The sequence below is a fragment of the Columba livia genome, chromosome 3 (assembly GCF_036013475.1).
Source record: "Columba livia isolate bColLiv1 breed racing homer chromosome 3, bColLiv1.pat.W.v2, whole genome shotgun sequence".
Taxonomy (NCBI): Eukaryota; Metazoa; Chordata; class Aves; order Columbiformes; family Columbidae; genus Columba; species Columba livia.
Window position 1 is genome coordinate 795,604 of NC_088604.1, and position 24,148 is coordinate 819,751.

General features: G+C 60.2%; 1 protein-coding gene across 11 annotated transcripts in view; it reads left to right on the forward strand.

Moving 5' to 3' along the window:
• Positions 1 to 18,513, forward strand: part of DTNB (dystrobrevin beta) — a 181,351-nt gene extending 162,838 nt beyond the window's left edge. For 9 of the 11 annotated variants that reach the window (XM_065055427.1, XM_065055423.1, XM_065055425.1 and 6 more), the window contains 4 exons: positions 5,238 to 5,327; positions 8,430 to 8,483; positions 13,778 to 13,813; positions 15,945 to 18,513. In XM_065055427.1, the coding sequence (XP_064911499.1) occupies positions 5,238 to 5,327; positions 8,430 to 8,483; positions 13,778 to 13,782 (149 nt within the window). In that variant the 3' untranslated portion in view covers positions 13,783 to 13,813; positions 15,945 to 18,513. The remainder of the gene's footprint in view (positions 1 to 5,237; positions 5,328 to 8,429; positions 8,484 to 13,777; positions 13,814 to 15,944) is intronic. The other 2 variants (XM_065055424.1, XM_065055426.1) reach the window with 2 other exon arrangements.
• The last annotated feature ends 5,635 nt before the right edge of the window (positions 18,514 to 24,148 follow it).

Below are 24,148 nucleotides of genomic sequence, written 5' to 3' on the forward strand. Positions count from 1 at the left end.
ATGGGCTTTCCAGGTCACTCCAACCCTGGCGCTCTGGGATTCTGTGAGAGGTGGTGGATGAACCATCCCTGGAGACATCCCAGGCCAGGCTGGACGGGGCTCTGGGCACCCTGAGCTGGTGCAGACATCCCTGCTCATGGCAGGGGGGACTGGGGGAGCTTTAACGGTCCCTTCAGCCCAAACCATCCCATGATTTGGTGATTCTGTGTGCAAAGGAAGCACAACTCGCCAATAATGAGACAATAATTACAAACTCCTTTCCTGTGCTCCAGACTAAGGAGATCAGGGACATGTTTTTAATCTTTACAACTCGATGAAATTATTTCTGTGTTGATGATCTTCCCTCCAGGGAAGGAATCTTCCCAGTCTTCCATCCTGGAAAGCTACACCCACAAGTAATTAAAAACTGGTTGTATTTACGAATCTGGTGGTTGAACTGTGCTATGACTTGCAAGAGGAAAAAGGAGTTTGATGACCAAAAGTAGGAAAGCAAGCAGCCCGAGGCGAAGAGAAGAGAAGAGAAGAGAAGAGAAGAGAAGAGAAGAGAAGAGAAGAGAAGAGAAGAGAAGAGAAGAGAAGAGAAGAGAGAAGAAGAGAGAAGAAGAGAAGAGAGACCATAGTGAAGAAGCATGGCAAATAGGACGATGAACTTTTTCTTGCTCCAATGGCTGGAGCTCCGTTTGCACCTTTTCTACGTGTTACTCCCCTCTGCATTTGAAAATACCATCACTTGCTGGCCTTAACTCATGGCGTCTTCCTGCTCCATCTGTGGACATCAGAAGTGCTGGGTGATGAGGTGGTTTCAGCTGTTTTCCTCTGTCCACCGTGTCCTCCGGTTCTTCGGTAAAATCAGTGTGGTTGGACCAGGCGGGTAAATGGTCCATTTGTGAATAACACAGCTTCTCATGCCTTGAAGAAAATCAGGGCAGCAGTTGACATACATCTTTTTATTCCCCAAATTCTGTAGGTAGTGGGAGTTTATACTTGGCTGCTGTTGCTTTAATAATAATAATATAATAATTTTACAGTCAGGCTTTTCAAAGAAATCCAACTTGTCCACGTCAAACCCTTGTTGGTTCAAGAAGGGTCCAGGGCGCGGAGCCGGCCGGAGGAGCTGGAGTGTCCTGCAGACCGAGGAGGGACGGCCTCCCGGCGATGGGGAAACAGGCACAGCCAGGTGTGCCACAGACTCGGCGAATGTGGTTTACATTTGGGACTGTCTCAGTGCAGGACAGAGACTGGTTCCTGTGCAGCGCAGCTCGCGGTGGGTGACGCCGTCCCCGCAGGAATGGGAGCCTGCGCTCCGTGTTTCCACGAGTGGGGCCGCTCAGGTTTTCTCTGCTCTTTTCTTCTCTTTTGCTCATTTTGGTCTAGAGTTCTGCATCTTTAGCCCTCCAGAGCATCCTGGGCTGTAGAGCTGTGGGAAAAGCAGGACCTGGTGTCCCTGGGTCCCTCCAGCGGACACAGAGGTTGTTTCTGAACATGAGCCACGTTCCTGGAGCTGCATGTCCACCTGTGTTTTGTATTCTTCTTGTTGACACGGAAAGATGGACAGATCCCCCTGTCCTTAGGTCAGGACTCCACCTGTTTGCGGGTGGTGGCTCTTCCCATGGACCTCTTGGTGCTCGGTGGGACATCCCACGGCGTGCTGGACACCTGGGAGCGCTGGTGCCGGGTTCCTGGGCACCGACCGGAGCCCTCGCCTCGCCGCACCGGCCGGCTTGTTTGCTTCTTTGAAAGAAGACGATTGTGTCATACAGAGTCACTAAGCTGGAGGTGGCGTTTTCTCATTCCGAGTAGGAAATATCATGGATATTAGTGTGGAATACTAACAGATGGGCGGTCTCCTTTTCAAAACAAAGAAAACAGGAAAATAAACTTCCCAGAACTGATGATGTACCTCGAAACCCAAGGAGTTCTAAATAACGATTTGCATTTATCAGCTGCTCAATGGATACGTCCTGCTAGGATGATCTTCCTTGCCTAAAGGAGCTGCTGCCCAGCGGAAGGTCAGGGGAGCGGCCAGAAGGGCAGCGGGGGAGCAGAAGGGTCCGTGAGCACTTTTAACGGGTATTTGGTGCCTGGAATGTCCAGCAGGATCCATGGAGGGAACGTTCTCGTGAGCGGGTGGGTGGTGGGGACGCCCATCCAAAGGCACGGAGTCCCCGCAGCTCGGCCATGAGGAGGACGTGTCTTTCCCCATCCCGGCGGCAGGAACAAGCTCCTCGTGTCTCTGAGCGCTGCCAGAGCCGGCAGCGGAGCGTTGCTTCCCGGAGGCAGGGTGCCAAACGTGCGAGGCTCCGTCCGCGGCCGTGGGTGGTCCGGTCGCCTCCTCTGCAGCTCCGCAGCTTGGCCGGTGCGGCGCGGAGCCGATTCCCGCAGCAGCTGCTGCTCCGGCCCCCGCCGCAGCTCCCTCCGGGCCGCGTGGAGCGGAACAGCAGCGCATGGGTCCTGCCCGGCGCTGGGAAAACCTGCTCCATCTGCCTCAGCATTTCCCCCTTTCCTTTCTTAATTAGGAAAGCACAAAGAGACAAAATCATCTCCTTTCTGCGGCTGGGAGTGACGAACGCCTGGTTACAGTAGCACATTAACTGTCCTACTTGATTTTCTTCTCGTTTTACAGTATTGCTCTGGCATCCCAATCTGCTCTGTATCCACCTGCTTTTTCCTTTGGAGATGCAGGCAAAGCCGTGACAAAGCAAAGCTCCGTGTGGTTTGCAATGTCCAGCGCTGCCTTCCTCGCACTCCTGGCTTGGTGGAAGCTGATGTGATTAATCACGAGCTCATTAGCGCCTTGGACCTGAGTGCCGGGTTCAGAAGGGGATCATCTTCATCAGGACGTGTTGATATTGCCCGAAGTGAAAACTTGGGGTGTTTTTCCAGGTTTTGAACACCTGGCAGCATCTCCAATGTCTGTTGCAATGCACCAGGTGTTGTATAAAACTCGTCAGGGCTGGGCTGAGGACTTGCGACCGTCTTGATCGTGTAGTTTCCTCTGTAGGTGATCTCTTGGTCTTCCCTTTGGCCAGGGGAAGAACGCAGTGACACGGTATTAGAGTAAAATGCCCTGGTGGTGTTCGGGTTGAAATATTCAGGCACAGCGAGCATCATCTCCTTGGAAAACTTCTTGGAAGAGAAGGCAACAGTCCCTCAGGGTTGTTCAGGTGCAAGGACGGTCCGCTGCTGCCAACAGGAAGGCACAGGTTCCTCTCGTGACAACCACAGCGGTGGCTCGTTCGACTACCAGAAAAATGATGGCAAGAAAGAAATGGTCAACAGGCTCCGTAACAAGTTTCCTGGAATGATCCTTCCGGAAAGGCAATCTGCACAATTAGTGCTTTTGCACATTAATCATGCAAAATCAGGCAAATTCAAGGCAAGTGGAGAACACAGGAAACAGGATAAAATTTCTGTGTTTTTACATAATAAAGTAATTGAATAGCAGCAGGCAGGAGGGCTCGGGCTGGCTCCTGCCCGGCCGTGGCCAGACGAGCTCGCTAACCTTATTCAGCTGGTTCTCAGGGGAGCCAGGCTGTGTTCTCCAGCCTTTCTCTCCCCAGGTAGTGCTGGGCAGGGTGGTGGCCGCGCCGCGGTGTCACCCGCAGGGATGGCACATCGAGGCACCTGCGTAAAGCCGCCTCCATCGTGTGAGAGCTGCCGAGGAGTCCCCTCAGTCACAGGCCCCAGGCTTTTTGGCCGAAACCTGCATTTTTTCCCCCGGAGCTGCACACAGTGCGCGCACAGGAGCGCGCGCGGCCTCGGGAGCACTGCTGGGGGTTTGCAGCCCAGCGGGGGGAGGGCGCTGGTGGGAAGCGCCGCAGCCCGGCAGCGCTCGGACGCCGCTCCAACGGTGCCGAAAGCCACGGGTGCGGCGCGGGAGCTCTGGGGGCTCCGTGGCCGAGGACGGAGTGAATTCCGGCGCCACGTTCTGGAGATGGACACGGCACGTCTGGGATGGGAGAGCCGCCTGATTTCAAACCAGGAAACAGGTCATGGCCAGTTGTCGCTGCTGCAGCTCAGTCCCGCTGCAGAACGTCCCCTCGCTGTCCCTGCGAGGCCACACGTGTCACCTGCATGGCCCGGCGGGAGCAGACGCAGGACGGGATCCCCACGCGGGATCCGAGGGCGCGGGCAGGCCCTCGGTGTCGGAGCCGCGCTCTGGGGCTGTGCCGGTGCCCGCTGGGACCGCAGCCACCTAAAGCCGTTTCTGTGCAGGATGGGGACGGCTGGGGTGGGGACACAGGACGTCACAGGGACCTGTTCCCAGCAGAGCTCCCACCCGGGGCCGATGGCTCCGCAACCTGAGACACTGCGGCTACAGAGCATGCTGGGGGAACCGCGACCCCGGCACCAAACCTCCAGATCAAACCAGAACAGTGCAGGGGTGCCGGAGGAAAGGGGCTCAGCAAGGCTCTCGAGCAGAGGGCGGCACCAGCCGGGGGTCCGGACTGGACCCGGGCAGGTTGGTGGCACTGGGTGACAGCGCAGAGCTGCTGGACCCGGGCAGGTTGGTGGCACTGGGTGACAGCGCAGAGCTGCTGGACCCGGGCAGGTTGGTGGCACTGGGTGACAGCGCAGAGCTGCTGGACCCGGGCAGGTTGGTGGCACTGGGTGACAGCACAGAGCTGCTGGACCCGGGCAGGTTGGTGGCACTGGGTGACAGCGCAGAGCTGCTGGACCCGGGCAGGTTGGTGGCACTGGGTGACAGCGCAGAGCTGCTGGACCCGGGCAGGTTGGTGGCACTGGGTGACAGCGCAGAGCTGCTGGACCCGGGCAGGTTGGTGGCACTGGGTGACAGCACAGCCCCAGCGCTGCGGCACACCCGGGAGGATTCTTGCAGAACACAAGAGTCCAGTTATGGGTTGTTCCCCTGCAGCCTCAGTGACGGCAGCTGCCACAGAGAAGCCGGCAGCGATGACAACCCTGCATGAAGCAGGAGACGGATGAGCCGCACCAGGGCCAGCGGCCAGTGACACCGGTCTGGGGACAGCAGCATCTGCCCTACGAGCAGCGTCCTCGTCAGGGTGCAGAGCTGCGTGATCACTAATTAGCAGAGCAGACGACCAGGCAGCGGAGCAGCACCGCGCTGTCTGTGCAGATCGCCATCTCTCGCCAAGCCGAGCTGCCCGGACGGGGCAGGCGAGCCCTGTCCCGCGGGGCCCGGGGGGCGCGGGGCTCGGCACCGTGTGCCGGGAGGGTGGGCACGGTGCGACCCCGCTGTGTGTGCTCTGCTGCAGGTACGAGGAGGAACCTCCGCAACGACCTGCTGGTAGCGGCCGATTCCATCACCAACACCATGTCGTCGCTGGTGAAGGAGCTTCACTCAGGTAGGAGTTACTTAGCAGCGTGACGCGCAGCAGAAAAAGGGGAGCTCGAAGCCACAAGCTGATTTGTCTTCAGATTTATTGTTTGTAAAACCTCTTTAAAGTGTAATGCCAGATTATGTGTTCGTTGCTACAGTGGTAAAATGAAAAATCATTTTTATAGCTGACATCCCTGAGAACTCCAAACGCCTCCTGGACAGGCTGCCCGTTGACTTTGTCGCGGATGGCTGAGGCTCTGCCGACACGCACCTGGCCGGCGCTGGTCCCGCCGGGACGCCGAGCAGAGCGCAGCGGCCACGCGTGTCCCCGCGTGCAGCTCCCAGAGCCCCTGGCACCAGAAGCCACGTCTGGGTGTCCCCAGGCTGCTGGTGGGTGGCGTGGTGCCGGAGCAGCGGGTGAGACTCCTCTGCAGCCAATCTCCCTCAGATGCCGAAATCGCAAATATTTAGTAAATACACGCGAGGCCAATTGCAACAAAGGATTAACCAGCGCTGTGGAAAAACAGATAATGATTCCCTCTGTGGTTTTGTTGTGCTGGTGCAGGCGAACTCCCCGATGGGGCTGGAGCAGCTCTGCTGAGCTCCAGGGACATGTCCTGTGGCTCTGGAGCCTCATCGGTGCTGCTGTGTACGACCATTTAGGATTCCAGCAGGTTGTTTGCATGTTGCCTTCTCTCCTAAGAAGCAAGTAAAGCGTTCTACTTCCAGACCGAGGCCCATGGCGTCTGTTTTGTGCCACCCCAGCCCCTTGCTCTGTCTGGTAGTGGCACCACATAATCCCCCCAATAAACTCACCAAGGTCCGGATTAAAAACAGTTCAGCTCTTTGTTCCCACTGCCCTCAATGGAGAAGTCACAGTTATAAACCGGGTTGATATTTTACTGCTAAGCAGTAAATTCTCTCGGTCTAAACCCCGCGCCTAGGCTGCAGAGGCAGCTGTGAGTTAATAAAGCCTTTCATGTATGACAGCAGCATCGCGGTGCCGTTGCGGCGAAGGGCTCGGTGTTGCTTCCATAAATCACCGCGCTCGGGACGCACAGCTCGCTCCTCTCTGGGCTGGCGCCCGCGGGCAAACCTGCCCAGAGCAGCTGCCTGCAGGGCAGGCACGGGCTTTTTGCTTTCAGCAGCAGAGCGTGGGATTAATTGCAGTCTCCTACTTGAGGATACGCAGCTACTAAAAAAGGCTCCCTTGAAAGTATCTGAAATCATTCCGTTTGTGTACATGAGGAAGAGCATGAGTTATCCTCAGCTGATGAGAGTCGGCGGGATTGAACGCGCGTTGTCCCGGAGGTGACTGTGAGAACAGACACCTCCTCCAGCCCCGGGCTCCCCGATTTAGCTGCGGCATTGTGCCGGAGCGCTGGTGAGCCAGCGCACAGCGCCCACGCCGCGCTGCCTCTGCTCTGCAGCGCCCACAGAACCGCTCGGGGCCGGGAGACTCCGCTGGGGTCACCCGTCCCGGAGGGGCCTCCCGAGGTGCGCTGGCTGTCCCCGCTGTGCCCTCCTGCGCTGTGCTCTGGTGCTCCCGCTGCCGCCCCGGAGCGCTGGTACCGGTTTTACTCCAGCCGAGCTCAAAGGGACGGGTGGTGCTGGTCCCGGGGGTTGCGATGCTGCTGGGGCCGACTCGGCCCTGCAGAGCAGGTTCAGGACCCGGCGCGGCTGCCAAGCTGCAGGTCACGTCCCTTGTTGTTAGAACCGCGTTTGGTTTGGTCGGTGATCTCCACCCTCGCATTCAGGACACATCAGTGGCCATCACCGGGTGGACAGGGGCTGTGTGACTCCCGGGTGTCAGAGCAACAAAGAGAGCAGGTGTTTATAGATCCCTTTGGATCAGATAATCAAAGTGCTTCAGGTTTTCAAACAGCGCCTTTTATTGCAGGTTTTCTCCCTGTCTTTGCTCCCCAGCGTGTGGGGTGGGCAGGGTGATATCACCGCTCGCCATGACTGTTACCTGTTTACACAGGGCTCACCAAAATGTTGTGCAGAGAGATATGAGCCACCATCTGCAGAAGAATGTGACCTTCTGCTCCCACTCTCTGCTGTGTGAATATGAGCCTGCCCATAAACTGCCTTCAGCTTAACCGGAGATAAATATAATGACCCACTGGGTCTCGCCTGTCACCAGCTGGGCGGCTTTGCCCACTGTTGTCACTGGACACCTTGTGTGGGCAAAGCCTCCAACACCAGGAGGGACCTTCCGAGGGCCTCACCTCCCCCTAAACCATTTTCATTGTTCTTGCTTGATTTGAGTTCAGCCTAAGAGCCGTGGGCTCCTGCCCAGCTGTGCTCCAGCTCACGCTCCACAACCTCTGATCATCCCATCAGGATGGAGTGCGGACTGTTCTAACACTGTGCCGGAGGAAGGGTGTTGATGCTTCCGTACAGGTTCTCCTTGTGGGGGCGGTCAGTAGGTCAGAGAGGTTCTCCTGCCCCTCTGCTCTGCCCTGGGGAGACCACACCTGGAATCTTGTGTCCAGTTGTGGCCCCTCAGTTCCAGCAGGACAGGGAACTGCTGGAGAGAGTCCAGCGCAGCCACCAAGATGCTGGAGGGAGTGGAGCATCTCCCGTGTGAGGAAAGGCTGAGGGAGCTGGGGCTCTGGAGCTGGACAAGAGGAGACTGAGGGGGGACTCATTCCTGGGGATCAAGATGGAAAGGGGGAGTGTCAGGAGGATGGAGCCAGGCTCTTCTGGTGACAACCAGGGACAGGACAAGGGGCAATGGGTGCAAACTGGAACACAGGAGGTTCCACTGCAAGAGGAGAAGCAACTTGTTGGGGTGAGGGTGGCAGAGCCTGGCCCAGGCTGCCCAGGGGGTTGTGGAGTCTCCTTCTGTGCAGACATTCCAACCCACCTGGACACCTTCCTGTGTAACCTCATCTGGGTGTTCCTGCTCCATGGGGGGATTGCACTGGATGAGCTTTCCAGGGCCCTCCAACCCCTGACACTCTGGGACTCTGGGACTCTGTGATCCCGAACTCCCGTCCTCCTTTCCCTGCAATGTCAGCTGTGCCTGCAAAGCCGGTTCTTCCTCACCCCAAAAAGACTCTCCAAGTTCTCTCACCTACTTGTCTCACATGCACTTTTTTCTTTTTCTCTTGTTTTGAAGCAGAGGAAGAAGATGAAGAAGAAACAGAAAAAATGCAGAATGGAAAGGACCAAGGTAAGGGGGTGTAGCTGTAGATGAGCTGTAGGGCACGTTCCGACTTGCTGGTCTGCAGGAGCTCGTTTTCCCAGCTCCATTTCATAGAATCATAGAGTCATTTTGGTTGGAAAAGCCCCTCAGGATTGTTGAGTCCAACCATAACCCAGCCCAGCACTGCCCCGTGTCCTGAGAACCTCATGTCCGTCTGTCCAACCCTCCAGGGCTGGTGACTCCAGCACTGCCCTGGGCAGCCTGTTCCAATGCCCCACAGCCCTTTTCACGAGGAGCATCCACCGTGGCTCGAGCTGAGGTCCCGCTGGGTTTCTCCAGCCTGTGTGTTCGGCTTTCAGGACTGTTTTCAGCAGCGGTCATGCCCAGATCTTCACGACATGTAAGCGAGGGGGACTTGCTTTGGGCGCTGCAAGAAATCCAGTTCAGGTGGTGTCAGAAAAGAAACGGAAGCGTGGGCCGGTTCCCTGTGAAGTTCTGAGTGGTGGGACCATCATCTGCGGAACCGCTGCCTCCTGTGCCAAGCGCTGGAGCGGCTCTGCTGCGGGCGATCCCGCGTGGGCAGCGCCGTGCCCGAGCGCGGTTTCACTGGGGGTCCCTTTCGGCTTCCGGCTGCAGGTCTGGCTGCAAATCCTCCTCAGGCCCCATCTGCCTATGGTGTCCCCAGGACACGCGCGAGCAGAGCCGCGTGGGGCTGGGAGCCTCCGGCGCAGGCGTGGGGCGCGCGGGTTGGGGTCTGCGGGGTCCGGCTCCTCCCGCCGGCACCGGCGCCGCTCCCGGACCTCGCTCGGGGCTCTCGGCCTCTGCTTCCCCTGCTTTAAGCAAAGCGTGAGAAGCGCGCTTGGCCAGGTTTGAGTCAGCCCAAGCGTTTGCCTCATTGAGCCAAAACTCATTTCAGCATCAACAAACTGGACATTTTTACCCTTTTTCTGTTGCACGCGCGTTTTCCCCCGGCAAAGCCGTGGTGGGGCTCGCGTTTCTCACCAAAAGAGCTTGTTTTCCTGAGTTTTCCTGTCCAGCCAGTTCCACAAAGCCTTTGGGTGTTTGGAAAGGCTTCCTGATGGTGTGTCCATCAGTATTACACATTACAGGTTTGTATGGAGAAGTGCATCAGTATTAGACGTTGTAAGTTTGAAGCACAATGAGTTTGATTTTAGCTGAAAGAGGAGTTTTCGAAGCAGAATCGCATTGGCTCTGAATCACAGGGCTCACTTTGCCCCAGAACATTCTTCTTCAGTTAAATATTTTAGATGCTTAGCAGATGCCCCTTCTGCTTTTTGCCAGAAGTGCTTTGTATCTTGCGTGGGAAACAGCGAAAGGGGATTTTGAAGAGCTGAAATATGATGTATGGCAGTGGAGACGTAGTAAGACAAATCCGGCTCTGTTACTCATTGCAACAGCACTGGAGTTTGTGGGGGGGATGGAGACGTGTAACCAAAAGCAGAACTTGGCCCAGGAGCCTTTGTGTGGAATGTAAATATTATCCCTGACGGAGAGTAAGTGATTCCGTAATGGCACAGAGCTAGCGAGATGAAACTGCGGCAGAAGACTCGAGGAATGGTCACTGTATAAACGGAGCCCTCCTGCAGACGCCAGCGCACACGTGGGACAGGGCTCTGGGCTTTCTGCGCCCAGGCAGGTGTCACCCAAGCGCCTGTGCTCAGCCGTGTCACCCACACGGACACGTGTCCGGGACGCTGCGCGCTGGGGTCCCCACGCCGGTGCGGTGTCTGCACGGTGACTCTGCGTCCCCGGCCCGGCAGAGCTGCGCGCTGGGGTCCCCACGCCGGTGCAGTGTCTGCACGGTGACTCTGCGTCCCCGGCCCGGCAGAGCTGTCCCTTCCCTCCTCCATGTGCAAGGACAAAAATCACCCGCGGCTCCTGTGTCCCCAACTTCTGCACCGGCATGGACAGGGAGACGCTGCTCCTCATGGGACACGGCTGCCACCTGTTTCCTAGGGACAGCATCGCCCTTGGGCTCCTCTGCCACTTTCCCCACGAACTTGTTTCATATTTCTCCTAATTAATCAACCTCAGAACTCATTTCCCCGCTGGAGAGGCTGACGTTCAAATGCTGGATGAGGCTCTGAGCAACCTGAGCCGGTGGAGATGTCCCTGCTCATGGGTGGCACTGGATGAGCTTGGAAGCTCCCTTCAACCCAAACCATGCTGTGATGCAGCAGAGGTGTGACGTGGCTCTAGCAGGATGAAATCATTCGTGAAGACTCCAGGTTGGCTGCATCGTTTTTGGCTGGGATTACAAACCAAGCAGCATCTCCAGAGAAGATGCCTACATGGGTTTCCAGGCTGCAGAAGAGCCCGGTTGGGAGCTGGCAAAGCCACCTCCATCCAGTCATGTTCAGTGTCACCCCAGGGTGTTCAGCCAACCTCGGCGCTCTTTGTGGTCACCCTTCATGGCACCTGCTGTGACGTGTCCATCCATTGCACGGGCATTACTGTCCCTGCGGGCCGTGGTCCTGCCATCCCTCTCCCAGACATGGTGCTGCTGGTGGTGACCAGGAGGAGAACTCGTGGGGATGTCACCTGAAATGAAACTCTACATGTATTGGCCGTTTGGATTTTGCAGCCCCCAAATCACTAGAAAAGGGACTGAAGAGCTGTGGTCCACTCTGTCAGATGGCTGGAAGGAAGCACTTGGTTTGCAGCCCCATCAAATCTGTTCAGCCAAAAAGAACCAATTTGGAATACTGATGATGATGAAACATGGAGTCCGTGCAGCTGTCTGCCTCAAGGAATCAGACATGATCCCAGAGTGCAGGAGTGGGAAGGGCCCTGGAAAGCTCATCCAGTGCAATCCCCCCATGGAGCAGGAACACCCAGATGAGGTTACACAGGAAGGTGTCCAGGCGGGTTGGAATGTCTGCACAGAAGGAGACTCCACAACCCCCTGGGCAGCCTGGGCCAGGCTCTGCCACCCTCACCCCCAACAAGTTGCTTCTCCTCTTGCAGTGGAACCTCCTGTGTTCCAGTTTGCACCCATTGCCCCTTGTCCTGTCCCTGGTTGTCACCAGAAGAGCCTGGCTCCATCCTCCTGACACTGCCCCTTTCCATCTTGATCCCCATGAACGAGTCCCCCCTCAGTGTCCTCTTCTCCAGCTCCAGAGCCCCAGCTCCCTCAGCCTTTCCTCCCACGGGAGATGCTCCACTCCCTCCAGCATCTTGGTGGCTGCGCTGGACTCTCTCCAGCAGTTCCCTGTCCTGCTGGAACTGAGGGGCCACAGCTGGACACAAGATTCCAGGTGTGGTCTCCCCAGGGCAGAGCAGAGGGGCAGCAGAACCTCTCTGACCTACTGACCACCCCCTTCTAACCCACCCCAGGTACCATTGGCTTCCTGGCCACAAGGGCCCAGTGCTGGCTCATGGTCACCCTGCTGTCCCCAGGACCCCCAGGTCCCTTTCCCCTACACTGCTCTCTAATGGGTCATTCCCCAGCTCACACTGAACAGCTGTGATGAGCTCCTGGGGGACAGGGCAGGGTCCGTCCTCAGCAGTTTTGCAGATGACCAGGAGCAGTGGCTGGTACGGCAGAGGGTCACGCTGGGGACCTGGACAGGCTGGAGGGACGGGAACCTCATGGAAACACCGAGTGGCGATGGGTACAAGTTACTGCTGGGAAGATTCCAGTTGGACTCAAGAGAGGAGTTTTTCCCAACGAGAAGGATCAACCATTGAAATGATCTCCCCAGGGAAGTGGTGGGTTCCCCAACACTGGCCACGTTGAAGATTCATCTGGACCGGGCTGGGCCAGCTTGGCTAGACCAGGGAAAGGTTGGACTGGATGATCCATGGGGTTCCTTCCAGGATGGCGCTGTGTGATTCTGGGGTTGACTCGTGCAGTTCAACACGAAGAAATGCAAAGTCCTGGGAGCAGCCCCGGGCACCGGACGTGCTGAGGGGACCCATCCGGAGAGCAGCTTTGCAGAGAACCTCAGCGTCCTGGGGGACACCAGGGTGACCGTGCGGCAGCAGCAGGTCCTTGGGCACAGCAGGGAAACGGTGCCCTGGGCTGCGCTGGGCAAAGCATCGGCAGGGCCGGGGGGGACGGTCCTGCCCCCTGCTCAGCGCTGGGCTCCCCAGTACAGGAGGGACATGGGCAGGCTGGAGAGCGCCCGGTGATGATGGACGCCTTGCGGCATCTGTCCCATGAGGAGAGGCTGGGAAAACAATGTGTGTACATACCTGATGGAAAAGGAAGCCGAGCCAGAATCACAGAATCAACTAGGTTGGAAAAGACCTCAGAGATCATCGAGTCCAACCCTTGGTGCAGCTCCAGTCCATTGACTAGACCATGGCACTAAGTGCCATGTCCAGTCTCAGTTTAAAAACCTCCAGGGCCGGTGAGTCCAGCACCTCCCTGGGCAGCCATTCCAATCCTGACCACTCTCTCTGCAAAGAATTGCTTTCTCATCTCCAGCCTCAGTTTCCCCTGGCAGAGTTGAAGCCCATGGCCCCTTGTCCTATTGCTGATGCCTGGGAGAAGAGCCCAATCCCCACCTGGCTAGAACTGCCCTTCAGGTAGTTCTAGAGAGTGCTGAGCTCAGCTCTAAGCCTCCTCTTCTCCAGACTAAACAAGCCCAGCTCCCTCAGCCTCTCCCCATGGTTCTTGTGTTCCAGTCCCTTCCCCAGTCTTGTTGCTCTTCTCTGGACCCGCTCCAGCACTTCAATCTCTTTCCTGAGCTGAGGGGCCCAGAACTGAACACAACACTCCAGGTGTGGCCTCCCCAATGCAGAGCACAGGGGAAGGATCACTGCCCTTGTCCTGCTGACCACGCTGGTTTGGATACAGGACAGGACACCACTGGCCTTCTTGGCCACCTGGGCACAGTGTTGGCTCATGTTGAGCTTCCTGTCAATCTTCTCAGTGGTGCCCAGTGAAAAGACAAGAGGCCGTGGGCACACGTGAAATACAGGCAATTCTATTTAAACATAAAAAATACTTCTTTACCGTAACAGCGGTCAAGCAGCAGCACAGGTTGGAGGTTGCGGGGTTTGCACCCTTGGAGGCACCAGAACCGGACGGCCCCTGTTCAGCCTGTCGCTGCGGGGCGCTGGACGGGGCCGTGTGCGGCGCCGCTGGGTTGTGGGGTCGGGAAGATCGGGAGCGCTTTCCTCTTTACCCGCCCGTGTTTCCAAGGACTTGCCGTGCGTCCTGTGCCGCGGAGCTGCCGCGGTCCCGAGCAGCGTCACCCACGGGGCAATAGGGGATGGGGAGGGCAGAAGTTTCATTTTACAGGAAGAAATATTGCCCGTGTCCTGACGGTGCCTCTCGCCCTGTGTTGCAGGTTAGCTGGACGGCCGCCGGCTGCACAGCGATTCAGGTGAGCACAGGGCTGTGTTTCATGCCCGTCTCTGCAGGACCGGCGCAACGCCCTGGTCACCTCCTGCCCTTGTCCTTTACCTCCTATTTCTGCGCAAGGTGAGGGATGTTCCCCACCTGCCCGTTGCTCTGCAGCCCTTCCAAAGCACATCAGGTTTTCCTTGCTAAGACCCAACTCTGTTCCTGCTGCAGACAGTGGGAAAACACCATTAACTTCAGCGAGAGCAGAATTATCTCCTGTTTTATTAGTATTGATTCCACACCGAGAGGCCTCGGCCAGGAAACAGGACCCTGTTGCACTGAACACTGTCCAGATGTGCTAAAAATATGATCTCTGCCCTCAAAGAGCCAGCACTTTAAGTTATAATAAGGCACAACAGATGGACGGACAAACAGGTGGTGGGAGAGCAGCGATAGTGGTGAGGGAGGAAGCCTGAGCCCCTGGTGACAATACAACACCTGAGCCCCAGGTGACAATACGACAACACCTGGGCCCCTGGTGACAGTACCTGAGCCCCTGGTGACAATACAGTACCTGAGCCCCTGGTGACAATACAACACCTGAGCCCCTGGTGACAATACAACAATACCTGAGCCCCTGGTGACAGTACCTGAGCCCCCGGTGACAAACAGTACCTGAGCCCCTGGTGACAATACAACACCTGAGCCCCTGGTGACAATACGACACCTGGGCCCCTGGTGACAATACAATACCTGAGCCCCTGGTGACAATACCTGACCCCCTGGTGACAACACCTGAGCCCCTGGTGACAATACCTGAGTCCCTGGTGACAATACAACACCTGAGCCCCTGGTGACAATACAATTCCTGACCCCTGGTGACAATGCCTGAGCCCCTGGTGACAGTACAATACCTGAGCCCCTGGTGACAATACAATACCTGAGCCCCTGGTGACAGTGCCTCTGAAGAACCTGAATAAGGTCCTTATCTCCCTCCTGAAACGCTGGGGTGGGCGCTGGTCGGTTCCCACACTCCCCAGACCCTCGCTGGGGATTTCCCATGGCCACAAACCCACCGTCCACCGTTCCCAGAGGGTTCTCCTGGCACAGAACCGCCCTGGGGACACACGTGTCGTCAGCCAGAAGGGGACAGGGACCAGCGCAGCGTCACCTCCTCCCCAGGACCTTCCCAGCACAGCCTGTAGGAACCAGACAGGAGAAAGTCTTTGATCTTTAGCTTCCCAGACCCAGCCCACAGAGATACTGGGCCAGACGAATTAGTCCTGATGGATCTGAAGCACGGTTTTGCATGATAAAACCAGCACATTAGAAATTCAAGTCCTGCCTCATCGGGGAAACAATCTGGTAACTCAAGAAGGAGGGAAACGGCAGCGTTAGGGAGGAAGGCAGCAGAGCAGAGCTGCCCAAACTGCCTGCGCGGGGCGTTTTCTGGAGGCCCCTTTAACTCTAATGGCTTTGGAGCGAAGGGCGGCTTTGTCCCGCTCACCCCGAGCCCCAGTCTGGAGGTGACGAGCCCAGCGGTGCCTCCAGCACCACCAAAACCTGGTCCTGACGGGCGCTAAACTACAGACAACCCAAAGTGCCAGGGAGAAAAGCTGCTTTCGGGTTTCTTTATCCTCCAGAAAGAATGAAGAAAAAAGACACGTCAGTGAAAGGCAAAAAAGTCCTTTAAACTGCGATGGTTCTTCTAGTTCCTCACGTTCCTGTTCGTGGTGCCGGAGCTGTGACGGGGCCTCCTGGGCCTGGCTGGCGGTGGTGCCAGCCAATCCGCCCCGGTGGCTCCGGTTACCGTTGGGTGACGGAGGGGCTGGGACGGGCAGTGTCCTCAGGGCGTTTCTGTTGCCAGACTTTGGGGCACCGAGCCCACCTTGGCTTGCCAAGTCCATGTTTTGGCTCACAGGCCTCGCTCGCAGGGCCTGGGGACCCGTGTGCCCCGTGTCCCGGTGGATCCGGGGTTCCCTCTGTCCCCGGGTGGTCCGCTGAGGAGCTCTGGGCTCAGCAGGACACTCGATGGTCACGGGGGTCCTGCAGGTTTGTCCCACCCTCACTTGCCCTGGCAATGCCGAGCCCCAAGCAGCAGGTTCAGGAGGTGCCAGGAGAGGAGCTTGTCCGGCTCTCCGCGGCGCTGATCGCGTGTTTCGGTGACGCAGGCACGGAGGGTCGCGCTGGCGCCCGAGACGTCTCCCCGGCCTTTGGAAGAGGCACGTTCCAGCTGATCCATCCACCATTGTGCGCCTGTGACCAACCTCCACCACCTGCCGACGAGAGCGGGCGCCCCGCGGGCCCCGGCCTCGGTCACTGCATGCTCCAGCGTCCTCCTGCGGTCCCCAGCGGCCATCGGACAATGCCCCGTCAAACTCAGACACCTCTGGAGCTTTGAGGAAAGAAAAAAAGACAGAACACAGAAGGAAAGCCAACGCTCCTGCTCCTGCCGAGGTACCGATCTGGATCGATCACCTCCCAAATGGTGTCATCGTCGTGTCACACGCTGGTTCTTTCTTCTCGCCCCTCGGTGTGCATGAAAAAACAGGTGTCGAGCCTCCCGGGTGCCTGGGACACAAAGGGGGTTCTGCCTCCAAAAAACCCCCCATCCCACACCACCGCACTGTCCACAGTGTCCAGCTGCCGCCGTGTGCCATGTCACTGTCACCCTGGCAGAGCAGCACGGGCCACCAGCCACCGCCCTCCGGCGTTCCTGGCTCTGCTGCTCTTCCGACTGTTAGAAAATGTCCCTTTACGAGCAGGGAGTTCAGGGACAACCGCTCCTAGGCCGAGATTAGCGTCTCTGTGTTCATTTCCAGGAGTCGAGTTTGGTTTTGTTCCAAATGGAGAGAAGCAAGGCGGTTGTGCAGTGAGGCTGGCAGCTCACCGCCCAGCCGCGCTGGCCGTCGCTTCCGCAGCCGCTTAGGAAACACGGGAACTGCTTCCAATCAGCGGCGACTTCTTCTTTCCTTGGTTTTTAGGAATGTTATTTTTAGTGGAAGGAGCTGAGTGCCCTAACGCATCTATAAATATTTATCAGGGGTGATGAATGGGAAGGAGCGATAAACCCTGAAACCAGCCCTGGGCTTCTCATCCTGCCGGAGCCGATACCGCAGCGCTGGGCGGCGAGTGCTGGTCGGGCACCCACAGCCCTTGGGGAGAGAAAATAAACAGCCGTGCTGGCCGCAGCTTTAGTTGGATATAAATCTTGTGAACGAGCTGTCACGAAGGACAGGAAGGTGGTGATAACCTGCACACCGAGCGCGATTCGTGGTCGTCCCCGTGCGCTCGCGGTTGAGCTGGCGCCAGCAGCTTTGGCTGCGGCTGCGGGAGGTGTGAGCGCTGAAAGGGGGACGGGAGACCCAGCAGCTGAAGGTGTCACCTCCTCCGAGGTGCCGGGGCCCAAAATGCGGCACAGGAGGGTTCGGAGGGGGCGAGCACGCGCGTCCCGCGGCCGCGGGGGATCACAGCGCGGCGTCGCGTTTGCTGCTGTTCCTGTTATTACTCACTCCGCGACCTCCCCCTCTCACTTCAGCTGCCACCGGGGGAGCGGGGACATGGGGGCTCGGTTCAGAAAGCCCGGTGGAATCGACGGGGTTGTGCGCATCGACGTGTGTTACATCACAGGACTGTAGAACGTCCTGGGTTAGAAGGGACCCACGGGGTCACCGAGTCCAACGGCTGCCCCGGCACAGGCCGGCGCGGCCCTGCGTGCCGCAGCGCTGCGTCATCTCACCCGCGGCGCCCTTTGTTTTAGCCAGAAAAGCAGTTTAGCAGATGTTTTCTATGATCGCAAGGTGGGTGCTGGTGCTGCCGGGGGCGGCGCTTGCTCAGGATGGGAACCTCCGTGTCCCCCAATCCACAGGGTCCTGGCAAGGCTGTGGTGTTGCCGGCACGGCCCCGGTAACCCGCACCCTGCCGTGCACCGTGATGCAGGGTGCCCGCAGCCATTCTGCACCCCGGTGACACCGGGCACCTCCTGCAGTGACACGCTGGGACAGTGTGGAGGGGACAAACCCCCCAGCAGCGCAGCTTGCTTGTGGCTGACCTGAAACCCGTGTGTGAACTAGTGTTTGCCTTCAGAATAACCGCCTTAACCCCCAGAGGAACGGAACAGTTCAGGCCAGGCCTTAATTCCCGTCCCCAGGCTGTGTCCTGCTCAGGTGTCACCGCAGCCCAGTGTGGGTGCAGGTCCCCAGGCTGGCGGCACCGTGGCACCGTGGCGCTGGCACCGGGCTCACCCCCATACCAGAGGCTGCCAGTGGAAAACAAGTAACCACAGATGCGCTTCTTTCCTTTCCAATGTGGGGGTTTATTTTATGCAACCGGACAGTCATTTTTTGTCAGGAGCCCGTAATGGGAGCCACCAGCAAAGAGCGGGGCCGGACCAGAGCGCGGCGGCACGGCGGCACCCCAAAATTCAGATTCGCAATGAAACTTTGCAACTCCCGCAAGGCCAAACCCACCTAAAGATGCGACAGAGCCCTGTCCCCGCATTGGCACCCCCAGCCGGGGCCGCGGTGCCGGGGTTCGTGCCAGGAGAGGGAACCCCGGTTTTCACGGGTAGGACCACAGCGAGGTGCCCGTGGCAGCAGAGGGACCCCCAGGGCATTGGGGGCTCTGGTTCCCTGTTCTGGCACCGCCGGAGCGAGCGGGAGCGTCTCCAGCAGAGCCCTGCGAACTGGAAGCCATGTTCTGTCACCTGCCAAATATCCAATAAATCCATCTCATCCCTGAGCGCTGTCGTGTCCCTTCTCCGCGTGGAAAAAGCAGAGGTGTTCGTGTAAAAAAAGCCGGAAAGAAAACGGTTTCTAACAGGACAGGAGCGCTGCAGAGCCGCGTGTGAGCAGCTGCGGCGCTTCGCCGCGGTCGCTGGCAGCGGCAGAGCCAGCGCATTACCCGCATTGGTCATGGCCGCGGGTCACTGCGAGCAGACAGAGCCGCCTGTGTTGGGGGCCGCGGTGCCTGCCACATCTGTGCCATCAGCTCAGCGCCGGCACCGCAGCCCGGCTGCTCCGGCCCCGCCAGATGTTCCCCCCGCTGCAAACCCTGCGCTGGCGAGCACATCTGGCAGAAAGGGCGAGGGAGGGTGGGAGTCACTGGGGTGGGGGCACCAGCGCGTGCTGGAGCCTCCGTCCCCTCCCGGGGAGCCGGGGTTCGGGTGGCGGGTGCCAGAGCCCCCGGCAGAGACCCCTGCAGCGGTGGGGCCGTTGTCTTTGCCCTGGACACGGAGCTGGTGGTGGTGGGCGCTCGTGCCCACCCAGCCCCGCTGTGCTGTGCCTCACGGCCACACCGGCTCTCGCAGGGGCTGCCCCCTTGGTGAAGCGTCGCGCCCACGGCCGGACCCTCTGCCCGCTCTGGGGGTGCCCGTGGCGCAGAGCCCCCGGCAGAGCCGCCGGCGGGGCCGCGCTCTGAGGAAACCTGAGCCCCAGGAATCCGCGGCTCCACGGCCGCAGATGCGTCCCCTCCACTCCCGGCCCCGATTTGGCACGGGGCCACCCGGCTCGTTTGTGTCAGGGATTAGGGGCGCTGGTGGGAAAGACACGGACCCTTCCCAGCACCGGGGGGTCCCAGCTGGGACCTGGGGTGGCTTCGTGCTCCTCAGCCAGGGTGCTGGGAGCCAGAAACGCCCGGGGAGCCCAGCCCAGCTTCGAGGGGCATGGACCGAGCGCCGTGGCATGTCCCACTGTGCCACCGCGGCACCGGCACGCTGCCGGCCTGGTGGTGACCCCAGCCCTTCCACAGGGAGCGGGCGATGGCCGAGCGCGGCAGAGGGGCCAGCACGGCGTTACCAGCACTGCTGGGCTCCGCACCCAACCCGGTGGGTGCCAGGGAGTGGTGGGTGCTGCATCCACGCTGCCCAGGACCGCCCGGGGACAGGGACAGTTGGCAGTGCCAGGGGCTGGTGCCACCCGTGTCCCCCCCGCATCGTCCCCTGGCCCCCCCACTGGTCATTCCCATCCCCACGTCGGGGGGCTGGGACAGCACCCCCTGCCCTCCAGAGCCCCACTGAGCTGCCCATCGCCCCCACTGGTCATTCCCATCCCCACGTCGGGGGGCTGGGGCAGCACCCCCTGCCCTCCAGAGCCCCACTGAGCTGCCCATCGCCGAGCACCCCCCAGCTGGCACCTTTGGCACCCCAGACCCCAGCGGCTGCACCCAGGACGTTGTCTCCACCCGTGGGGGAGGATGTTTTGTCTCTCTCCCCCTGCGCCCACGCAGCCCCGCAGAGGACGGTCCCCGTTTCCCCAGCGCTGGTCCCATCCCGCAGCACCCTGTGTCACCCCTGGGACCCCCGGGTCCTGCCCTGCACCCTGCCAGCCGCCGCTTGGGGACACAGAGCCACCGCGTTGGTCCCGTTGTGCCGGGAGGGCACAGGGACACCGAGCTGTGCCAAGACACGGCCCCGCCACCGCGACCCAGGGCAGGGAGGGTCCCCCTGCCCTGCACCCCGTCCCGTGGGGGTGCTGAGCGCGGGGCCGCGGGCGCTGGGTGGGCAGGACCCGCGGTGGCACCTGCGGCCCCGGCCCCTTCCCCCCCCGCCCCGCTTAGTCTGTAGGTGACATTTTCACACCTCATTATCGCGGTATTTAACCCCAATTACCCCCAGCCGGGAGGTCGGGTCCTGCTCAGGCGGGGCAGCAGGTGGGCTCGGCCCCACGGAGACCCCAGGGACCCCCTGTGCCCCATGGAGACCCCAGGGACTCCCTGTGCCCTATGGGGACCCCCGTGGTTTCTGTGCACCCCAGGGACACCCCAGGGACCCCTTCTGCCCAACAGAGACCCCAATGGCTCCCTGTGCCCTATGGAGACCCCCGTGGTTTCTGTGCACCCCAGGGGCCTCATGTGCCACACAGAGACCCCAATGACTCCCTGTGCCCTATGGGGACCCCCATGGTTTCTGCGCACCTCAGGGACACCCCAGGGACCCCTTGTGCCCAACAGAGACCGCAGTGATCCTGTGCACCCCAGGGACCCCTTGTGCCCCACAGAGACCCCAATGACTCCTTGTGCCCCATGGAGACCACTTGGTTTCTGTGCACCCCAGGGACCCCCTGTGCCCCATGGAGACCCCAGGGACCCCGTGTGCCCCACAGAGACCCCAATGACTCCCTGTGCCCCATGGAGACCACTTGGTTTCTGTGCACCCCAGAGAGACCCCGGGGGCCCCGTGAGCTCCATGGGGCTCATCTCTGGGTGCCCCTTGCCATCCCCCCACAACCGGCACTGGGAAAGGCCGAACCCGCAGTGCCCACCACGCTCCGGTGCCGCGGCACAGCCCGTGCTGCAGCCAGGACGGTGCTCATGGCACCCAACACCTCACAGCACGCAGGGCGAGGATGGCGGTCTCTGCACCCGTCCCAGCCCCGGACCCCCTCTGGGCAGCCCCCGGTGTGGCCCCTGGACGTGGACAGGACTGGGGACACCTGGTGAATCCTGTGTCAGCGGCCGCCCTGGGGCTGCTCGGCGTCTGCCGGTTAACGGCCACCCTGGCTCCATCCCTCACCACCACCAGATTTGGTGTGACCTGCACCCATCCTCACCAACCCCCCCCTCCTACTCCCCACCCATGATTTATGGGGGAAGAAGGGGAGCGGCGAGCGTGGTTATATCGGTTATCGGTGGGCGATCACAGGGCAAACACGGCGCTGGGTGGGACGCCGAGGGAGCGGCCGCAGGTGCCGGGAGCGCGGCACGGTGCCTGTCCCAGCCGGGGGCTGCGGCCCCTCCGGGGGTCCCGCTCCTCACCGCCCCCGCCCCCGTACCGCCGTGGCACGGGGCGGCTGGTGCCGCGCACACGCGTGCCTGCGCACACCGCGGCCGTGTGCCACACGCTGCATGTCCCTGGGGATGGGCCACCGCCACGTCCCTCTGGCCATGGTGGCATCGCACCTGCGTCCCTTGGGGTCACTCTGGCTATGGTGGCATTGCACCCGTATCCCTTCGGGTTCCTCTGGCCATGGTGGCATCATCCATGTCCCTTGGGGTCCCTCTGGCCATGGTGGCATCACACCTGTATCCCCATAGCAGCCGTGGGGCCAGAGTCATGGGTTGGGCCCCAGATCAGGGGTCTCAGGCTTTGCTTAGTCTGGGGGTGCTCAGATCTGGACCCCAAAATGAAGCAAATCCCCCGCAATGGGGAGGCGATGGGGCACAGGCAGCGGCAGGAGCTGCCCCGAGCACGGTGGTGGCCGGACTGGCGGCATCGGCAGGGACCGGGGGCAAAGATGAGACCCCCCAGCAGCCCTGCCTTGTCCCAGGGGTCCTGCCCTCCCGGCACGGCCACCACTGCCCTCGTCACCCCCACGTCACCCCTGTGCAGCTCACCGGGGCTGGGAAAGGGAAGGGACGGGTGTCCTGGCCCAGGCAAAGCTGCGCGCCAGCCCGGCACACCGCCCACCAGCCCGGCACACTGCATGCCAGCCTGGCACCGCTGCAGGCTCCCCCCGTGCCGAGGCAGGACCAGCTGCTCTCCCCCACGGCAGCGCTGATGAATCGGCTGACCGTGTGTCACCAGCTTCATTTGGCACCCGCCTTCTCGGCGAGATTAATTAATCCAATCCCCCAGTCCCTGGAGGGAGCTGAATCAAACGGCACCTGTCACCAGGACCTGGTGCTGCTGCTCCTCGCGGTGACGAGGCCGCGCTGCCGGGGGCACCCTGGGGACCCCAGCTCTGCCAAGGGCTGTGGCACCACAGATGGTGTGGTGAGCACCATGGCCAGCTGGGATGAGCCAGGCATGCAGCGGTGCAGGCAGCGGTGCAGGCAGAGGTGCAGGCAGAGGCAGATAATTGCAGCTATTGGCAAAACCGGAGCTGCCGGAGGAGCTGGGTGGACATCGTACCCAGGGATGGTCCCGCATCTCTGCTGCAATTTTGCCTGTTCCCAGGTGTTTAAATCCCCTTTTCCTCATGTTTTCCTCTACCGGGTTTCTGTCCAGCTGTCACAGCTCCTCACTGAACATCCAGCCGCCCTCTCCCTGGAAAACGCCGCATCCCCTCCGCTCAGCACCGGCACCAGCACCGGCACTAAAGCCACTTTCCTGCCCACCGGTGCAGCTGCTGCTTTCGGTGACCGAGCAGCCCCGGGAAGGTGCCGGGTTTGGTCTGTGCCGGTGGCAGAGGGCCGGCCAGCCGCGGTGAGCGCTGGTGCAGGGGTGCAGTTCCCTCCCCGGCACAGGGTGACGTGGGAAGGGACACTGGGAGCAGTGGGGACAGTGATAGAACTGGGGACAATGTGGAGACAATGCGGGAGCACAGGACAACGTGGGGGTGGCACCGGGAGCAGTGGGGACAACATGGGGGACGATGCCAGGAGCAGCGGGGACAACCAGTGGGGACGCTCGCGGTGCTGCTGGCACAGCCGGCGCGGGAGCACCTTACAGCCTGGTTTGGGGAAGCGGTGGCAAAACCCGGTAAATGCTGTTGGCATCAACTTTTCCATGGAGGTTTCACAGCAAAAGGGATCAAATCGGTTCTGGTTTTGGTGTGAGGGCTGTTTGCCATCCTGGAGCTGCCGGCGGGAGCCATCACAGGGTGAAACTTCCCAGTGCTTGAGCGGTGCGGGAAGCGCCGTGCTGAGCAGCACCCGCCATCCGGATGGACGGACGGACAGGGAGTGACCCCACCACCTGCAGCCCAGGTCCCTGGGAGCTGCTGGTGCCGCTGCTTCCCCGGCTCCAGCCCCACTGCCGGCACCCACCACGGCAGAACCACGGGGAAACCACGGAGAAACCTTCCTGTCCCATCCCCGGCTGACCGGGAGCACGGTGCTGGTGGGTTTCCAGCCGTATGTACCCCCAGCCATAGGTACCCCCAGCCATAGGTACCCCCAGCCATACATGCATGCGGATGTACCCACATGCCCCATGTGCAGGTATATGTACCTCCAGCTATACCTAGATGCAGATATTCCCATGTGGAAACAGACCCATGTATAGATGTACCTATGGGCAGACACACCGACTGGCAGACATATATGCTATATGACCTGTGTGATCTGCTCTGGTGACCCTGCGCTGGCGGGTGCGTTGGACTGGATGATCTCCAGCCCCAGCCAGGCTGGGATTCTGTACCCAGCTCCCCACAGGTGCAGCTATACCTGTGTGAGCCGCACCTCTGCCACGGCGCCCCGCACAGCGCCAGGGCTGCCTGCACACGCACCTGCCTGCACGCGTGCGGGGAGCGCGGCAGTGCCGGAGTGCGAGCGCGGCTGTGCCCAGCAGCACTGCGGTGAGGCTGGGGCTTCGGAACGCACAAAAAACCTTGCAGTGCGGCAGCTTCCACTGGAGCCAGGAGCGGGAGCGGACGTGCAGCAGTCACAGCAAACCGAGCAGGGTGGCAACACCAGCATCGCCGGCACCCCTTGCTGC